This window comes from Electrophorus electricus, chromosome 18, assembly GCF_013358815.1.
Source record: "Electrophorus electricus isolate fEleEle1 chromosome 18, fEleEle1.pri, whole genome shotgun sequence".
Lineage (NCBI taxonomy): Eukaryota > Metazoa > Chordata > Actinopteri > Gymnotiformes > Gymnotidae > Electrophorus > Electrophorus electricus.
In genome coordinates, this window is record NC_049552.1 from 5881690 (window position 1) to 5889874 (window position 8185).

Genomic DNA, 8185 nt, shown 5'->3' on the forward strand with positions numbered 1-8185 from the left:
GAATCTATGGAATATCATGGAGCACATTTACATTTACATGTTTATTTTTCCTTCCAACAGATGTGCAAAATCAAGCCAGATTAAGACTGCCTCCAGCAGTAATATATTTTTCAAAGGGACCAGATTTCGTTACAGGTAGGACGGTCTCCTTTGGATCAACTCTTTGATACCCATAACAACAAACTGTACATTCCTGTGCACCGCTGCCCAATGTATATGCACTAAATATAAAAAGGAAACAAAACAACTTTATATTATGTTTGGATTGTTCCTAGTGGTCGTGTAGCAAAAGAGGTGATTGAAGCCAGTTCAAAGATCCAGAGGGACCCTCCAGTTGTTCACAGGTCAGTTAAAACTGTTCTTACCACGCATTGTTGTTTGGGGTTTTCTTTTCCTCAGTACTGACAGCACTGTCACTTGTGCATGCTGAACAGTTGTTATGAATGCTGTTTTTCCTTCCTTCTGATTCTGTCTTTTTTGGTTGTCTCTGGTTCTGACAGTTGTGCTGTGTGCTTTTGCGTCTGCTGCAGGTCTCAGTTAGGTCAGAGCCGAAGCTTCAACTCCCTCAGTCATAAACAACTCATAATGAACATGGAACCTCTCCTCCCAGTGCTGAGCTCCACCAAGGAAAACAGGGACACCTCAGCAGACAGTGGTAACACACACACACACTTATATGCATGCACAGGCATACACAAATATACACACAAACACACATGGGCACACACGCGCAGTGCTGACAGGTGTGAGGTGATCTGTTGTCAAGGCCTCTGGAAATTGAGCAGCTGATGTTTTTGGTCTCCGCGGAGTCTCCAATCACAGGGTTAAAAATACGTAAACGCAGTGATCTCCGTGGATGCTGAATTAGTGCTGCATAACAGAGCTGTGCTTGGACGGTGTGTGCAGCTGCAGCTACACACTCGTTTGGAGCTCCTCGAGCAGGTGAATGCAGACAGCGCTAATGCGTCTCCACTGGCCACCCGGGCACACTGGCATTACGCTTGCGCTCTCGCTGCTGGTCTTCTACAGTAGAGCTCATTTCAACATGAAAATAGTGGCAGGGATGTAGTAAAAACTGAGTTCACTAAGAAATAATGCATCATAGTATGTGAGCACCTAATGTGTATTATGTATGAATAACTTTTCAAATAGGGTTTATTCGAGAGTCGCTGCGTAGTGTTTATGGGTTTGCACATGTGTTGCTCTCAGATTGGATCCGTCCCCCACATTCTGTATAAACAAGCCAAAATTAAGAAAATTACGAACTGATTGCTTGAAATGGAATTTTAGTTTGTGGGACACTTATTAGCTTTGGTCATTAAACAGTTGACTTGGCACAAATGTTGATTTCCAAGCATGACAACCCTTATCCTGACAAATGCATTACTCCTTATCTCTACCATACCAGTATATTCCCCCCAACACACACACTCGCACACACCCAGACTCACTGTTGACCTACCAACACACAGACACCCCCACAAACTGTTATCCTCCCAACACACACACACACACACACACACATACACACACACACACACACACACACACACAGTGTTGTTCTTTCAAGACTGTTTTGCTGTTTTTTCTTCAGTCATATATTTTCAACGCTTTCTCAAGAATTGATGCACTTTAATTACATTTAGCTTAAAGTTTTATTTTGAATAGACAGATACCTGAAGACAGGGGGTTAACAATATATATTCTTTTTGAGGAGTAAGCTAAAAACATTTTCATTCATTGAGTCATGAATTTCATTCATTTCATTCATCACTAAAGTAATCGCTTCAAAAGATTTTTGAGTGTCAACCAATAATGGATATAGAAATTTGGTGCCAAAAATGTACTACACGAACACCAAATTCAGACAAAATCATATATCCGTTATGCATTATGTAACTTACTAGAAGCCAACCAATCTGAGCTCTGGTGCAAAACTAGCATGCTTCTGTCCAATTCTATTAAATTCAGTCAACAAACTAAAAACTGGTCAAGAAAAATGCTTTATGTCTAGTGTTATTAAAAATTACTTAGTTCTTAAACTAAAAAGGCTTAAACTAAAAAGTTTTTTTTTTTATTCCATTATTTTGGTATTGGTGTCAAATTCAAGATACAGACATTTGTACCTGCCTTAAAACGTATATATATATATATATATATATATATATATATATATATAACAGCACCTTAAACACATATTAAAAATATATATAACTCATCTCCCTGTCGACTGATAATGCCTACATTAATACATGGATTCAATTCAGAGGTGCCATTCTGAAAGTGTAGAACCTGACCGATGGCTGCATAAACACGAGAGCTTCTCTTCTCTGACTCTGAGATTTCCAAGCTCTCTCCTCCATCTTCCCCTGCGGGACAGCAGTTCACGCAGGTTTTTGTGGATTCTCTTTGGCAGACTTCAGTTAATCTCCTCTGCAACCCAAGCAATAAGATAATAAGCTTTGGGTCCCATTAAGGGGAAACTCACGACTCAAGATCGACCCAAGTATTAATTATAGCTTTTGATCATATTAGCTATTTTTATTTTTTATTTCTGCTTTATTCGGGTTTGTGTGTTTGTGTGCATGTATGTGCATGTGTGCGTGTTTGTTCATGGGTGCGTGTGTGTGTCCCTATGGTGTGTGTGTGTGTGTGTGTGTTTGCCCCTGTACAATGTTCAGCAGCAATCCCCCTGACTGTTTCTTGCTTCTGTAGTTGGCTCTTGGGGTTCCAGCAGCCGTGTGCCGTGGCTAATGTTGTAAAAATAGCGCTTCCTGCATTAGGGATGATCCCATGTCTTTGTTAATACTGGTGACATGTCAGCCATCTAGTGAAGTGAGAGGGCCGGCCAGACCCCGGCGGTTCAGGCTGTGTGTGTGTGACATTGATAAACCATGTTGGAGAGGCATTGTGGGAGCCCATATTAAACCAGCCTGGAGCTCAGCAGAAGGTCAGTTCATATCAGGCGTGAGGGCAGAGCTTCCCTTTTTAGGGAGCAGCAGCAAGCAAGCAGAAGTCACAGGGGAGGGAATGGAGGTGCTGGGAGAGCCGGGGGTGCAGGAAGCAGGGAGACAGAAGACAGAGGGCTGCTGGGAGCTTCTGGAGGGGGGCCTTGGTGTCAGTATGGTTCTGAAGGGGAGTCTTGGAATGCATATGGTTCTTGGTGTGGGTGTAGACAAGGTTCTTGAAGGGGCCTTGGGCGTGGACGAGGTTGTGGAGGGTGTTGCGGATGTGAATGAAGTTCTGGAGGATGGTGTGGGTGTGGATGAGGTTCTGCAGGATGGTGTGGGTGTGGATGAGGTTCTGGAGGGCAGTGTGGGTGTGGATGAGGTTCTGCAGGGTGGTGTTGGTGTGGATGAGGTTCTGCAGGGCGGTGTTGGTGTGGACAAGGTTGTGGAGGGTGGTGCGGGTGTGGATGAGGTTCTGGAGGATGGTGTGGGTGTGGATGAGATTCTGGAAGATGGTATGGGTGTGGATGAGGTTCTTGGGGGCAGTATGGGTGTAGATGACGGTTTGGATGCAGCCCTGGGCGAAAGCCAGGCAGAGCGGATGGATGGCATACGCTGTAAAGTGAAGATCACCACCCGACACAACCTACAGCTCCGCATGGCCAATCACACGGCTCGGGATGTCTATGTCAGGCTTCTCGGACATGGGCAACGGGTCTCAGGAAGCGGTATGGGAATGCCCGTTCATGATGATGATGATGATGATGATGATAATGACTATATCACCATTTACAAATATCTACTACATGTGTTGGTTGCAGAACAGTGTTATGTTTTGTCTTATAAGTGTTTATGTTTTTAGAGATTTGGACAGACGTGGATGTAATATGCATCACGTCACGTTCGAAATTTACTCTGTCATCTCTGTAACCTTTGAACTTGGAGAATGGCACACTTTACATGAGCCATTGTAAAGCCATTGTAAATCACAGCTAGGCTCAGAAAACGACTGTTTTTTTGTAATTCCAAGTACTACCAGGAACAGAATTTTTTGTTTTTTGATTTGATGTGTGAACGCTATAACCAAAGGCTTGGATCAGTGGAAGAAAAAAAAAAAGGCCAAGTGACCTTTTTCTGATCACACAAGTGCTTATTAAAGGTTATGTCATTCCTCTGACCTCCCTGGGATCAGGTATAATACAGCAGGAAGGAGTGAGAGAAAAACGCTGGGGGGTGATTTTCTTCCCTTTTACTGCAGAGGTGACTAAGGGACCTCTGATTGCTGTCGTCTCTGCTTCATTCACCTCCTTTCCAAAGTCACCCACACACTTGCTCTTTGTTGTTTCCAAGTGTTGCCACGGCAGCGGTCGCTGATGGGCTGTCACCGGTGCCCACTCTCTCCTCCTTCTGGGCTAAATGGCCCCCTGCATGTGTCACTATGGTGACAGGTTCTCGCCTCTAAATACTTTCATTTGTTCTGTTCTTTGAGGCTGTGTAGTGACCGATTAGATGAGAATGATCACATTCAGTGGGATTAATAATGCATTTCCAGTATTGTTCACAAGCTAATGGTGCCGATAAACTGTAATTTAACCTCGTCGTTATTGTCTGGTTTATTTTTATGTTCAGTTCAGTCTTGATCCCATGTTTCCATTCATATTTCTGAATTATTAAGCATATTGAATTCCAGATTCACATAGGGCTATGTGAAATAATACATGTTCAATTTGATATTATATAGTCGATATAATAATTATTGATATTTTACATTAATATAGTGTTGTAAAATGTAATCAAGAGATGAGTAGACCTTTGTATATTTTATGCATCAGTCAGCAATGCACAAGAATCTACAGTTTATTGTTATGGTTGACAAATTCTCCTCAGTTGAGCTGTGAAAGAGCTGGTTTAAAGTAGACTGTTCTACCTGTAGTGAAATCGTACCTGGTCATTTTACGGTCTTAATCTGGTTTGATTTTTCACATTATAAGAAGCAAATTAAACATGTTTGAAAAAAAAGAACTGGAACTGTAAACAGTCCATAGGGCATCATGCTGCGTGTGTGTATGTGTGTGTGTGCGTGTGCGTGTAAGTGTATATATGTTTTTGCCTGTGTGTGCGTGGCCACTGGCTAGTGCATAGGTCATGGACTATTTAGCCAGGAGACTTTTCTTAATCCACACTGACAAGGCAGCTGGGTCTATATTTAGACTGGGCTCTTACCCGGAGAGTACAAGCTAAAGCCACTCTCTTCCACGCTTACATTTGAAACACACTCACTCTTAAGTGCACCTACAAGTGCACTCATTGCCTCATTTTGGTCATCAGTGTACTTTAAAGGACTTCAGAGGACCTCGAAAAAGTATGAATATGTTCCATTAGTTCTGAAATAACTAGCCTCGAGTCACGTTAGCAACATATTTTTTACGTTCCCATCTGCTCATCTCAGAAACACTTTGCAGATCTAAGCGTGAGATCAACTGGATTTCACAAATTTACACAAAGAAGCCATATCTGATCTGCTCTTTTCCCTCCTTAGGTCTCCTGGCCCTGAAAGACTCGGTGCACCTGTGCCCGCTGAAGCCACCCTTCATGCCAGAGGAGGTGGAGCTAGAAGGAAGGGAGGGCAACTTCACTGAGACAGCAGAAGCGGAGTCAGCCGCTTCTGCTGCTGGAGTGGAGGAGGAGGGGAGACACGTGGAGGAGGAGGAGACTGCGTGCTCCCTCACCATCTCTGACACAGCGTATAACCCGTGCGCCAGCGTGCTCCCCACACCGGTGGAGGAGGGGCAGGGTGGCATGGACTTCCTGTTCCAAAGCCCCGGTCGCCTGCTCAAGGAGCTCCACGCTGATCCCGAGGTGCAAGCGGAGCTTCGGCGGGAGAGGGAGTGGGAATTGGTCGAGGAGACTGTCCATCAGGTGCAGCACGAGCCGACCGACGGCGGGCGGCGACTGGGGGCCGTCCTCCGCAGCGCCGCCCGCCTGGTGACCGCAGCCGGGGCCCTGCTGCTGGTGCTGCTGCCCCTCCTGCTGCTACTTCTGGAATCGAACCTGGACGTCTCCTTCCTGCAAGACATCCGCCAGACGCCCGAGTTCGAGCAGTTCCACTACGAGTACTACTGCCCCCTGCGCCGGTGGTTCGTCTGCAAATTTGAGGGCTTGATGGAGTGGCTGTGGGGGGCATCTAACGGCTAATGGCTAGCAGCCCTCCATCAGCTGAACTGAAGAGGATGGAAGGCTCGCGCTCATACATCATGCCTTTTTTCCTAACTCGCACCTCAAGACTGGATTCAACCACAACTGTAACTGGATGCAAAGCCATGTATGGCCAGATATTTCAGTAACTGCAAGTTTTTTTGTTTGTTTGTTTGTTTTTAAATCTTTTGGTTAAGATTAGCATAAATTAATTAGCATAAATTGATTATGATTAGCATAAATCAGAGGTAAATGGGTCTCATAATGCTTCAGATATCTAAGATGGAGGGAGTTACCGAAGCAAATAAAATATGTGAATAGATTTCACCAACTTAGAGGGTCAGTAACCTATTATATTAATGTTCTAGGTCAGACTAAGACAACAGTAAGATGCATCCAGTATACGATGCACTTTCTCATGCTTTACTTTAGTTACTGTCTTTCACAACAGATGCACACATCCCACACATCCATTCATTGGCTACATTTACTTGCATTGTCACATCATATAATGATCAGGTCTGACTACAGAACAGCTTTGAGCTCTCACAAGTCTAAGACCAACCTTCATCCATGAAACCACAGCCTCCAGCCTCATCTGTATATGTAAATAAAAATCAGAGCGTAAGGGTGGGATCTGGGATCTAAAATCTGTTTTTAAAATTTTATACATTTTTATGTAAAACTTACTTTTACTGGTATTTTTCAGCAAGAAAACTTGTGTTTTCTTATTTAAACAGATGTTGGGAGTGTTGGGAGAAAAGTAAAATATTTTATTAAACCTATATGACCTTAAGGGGCCTTGCTGTGGATTTTCTTAAACAAAATAGCACAATATAAAAAAAAAAAAAAAAAAAGACTTTTTCTGATTACCTGATGTCATAAGCAGATATTGCATGGTGGGGAATAAGAGGATGTTTGCGCAGCTGGATGAAAACCAGGTTACATAAAGTCAAAGCTAGTTCATATACTGTCAAGCTGTGTGGGAAATGTAGAATTAGTTTGAAGACTAATCACTATACATTATGCTGAAATTCTCTCATCTACTGTATTTAATACTGACTAAAACATTTGCTATGATATGCTTCAAAAATGGGTTTCTACTCTATAATTGTAAAAAATAAAAAAATGTAAAAATAATTTTAAAAAGCAGTGATTAAAAGAGGGAAGTGTAGAGAGATTTAAAAAATCAAGATTATATTGTACACAAGTTACATTATTCTAGATTATATTGTATATAAATTATTTAACAAATGATCAGAAGTTAATGTGTAGGGATTCACAATAGAGGAGGAGGGAGCACAAGGGCTAATGAAATACTGCAAATAAACTAATTTCTATGAAGAGGGAAATGCAACTCCTTAAAACCATTGTACATGAGACCCCCGATGACATGTATCACTGAACTATATAATGAACGACATTCTCAGGAAAGCATGAGACTTACTGATTGAATAGTGTGGATTGTAAAGCAGCAAACCTTAATGTGTACATATGCATCGTGTTAAGATAAGTATTTTATTCATATCATCTACAGCTCATGCTCACAAAATACATAACCAGTAGTCAATTTATGTGGAAAAAAAAAGTAAACAACCTCAAACATAACCTAAAACATAGTTCTGCATATATACTGCATATTCATCGTGATTCAGTCCAGCATATTCCTGTGCATAAATCAATGTGACATTTAAATTCACACTTTAAGTCCTAGATGGTGTCATGGCATTTTTCAAGTTGGATTTGACTTCTTGTCATATACATACCCTCAACTACATTGTAACTGTATGTATTCACAGAAAGTCCCCACACACCTTAGGTTTGCTAGATGTGTGTCTCTTTGCTAGGTTCTGCACCGTTGATGGCATGCTCTTTGTAAATACTCTGGGGAGAGATAAAAGGAAAGTCTTTGACCATGCTCATCTCGACGTGTCCTTGTGCTTGTCCTTGTGTAATCATCAACTTAGGCATTTGCATGCTGTTTGTATGTGAGTGAAGTGAATCTTGGCATTATAGCCTGTCTGTGGCTGGATAATGACGGG

General features: G+C 42.4%; 1 protein-coding gene across 2 annotated transcripts in view; it reads left to right on the top strand.

Annotated features, from left to right (window-relative positions):
• frmd3 (FERM domain containing 3) overlaps positions 1-8185 on the top strand; it is a 26964-nt gene extending 18779 nt beyond the window's left edge. For both annotated transcript variants that reach the window (XM_027012206.2, XM_035536163.1), the window contains exons 11-14: positions 61-135; positions 276-344; positions 531-655; positions 5488-8185. In XM_027012206.2, coding sequence (XP_026868007.2) covers positions 61-135; positions 276-344; positions 531-655; positions 5488-6143 — 925 coding nt within the window. In that variant the 3' untranslated portion in view covers positions 6144-8185. The remainder of the gene's footprint in view (positions 1-60; positions 136-275; positions 345-530; positions 656-5487) is intronic.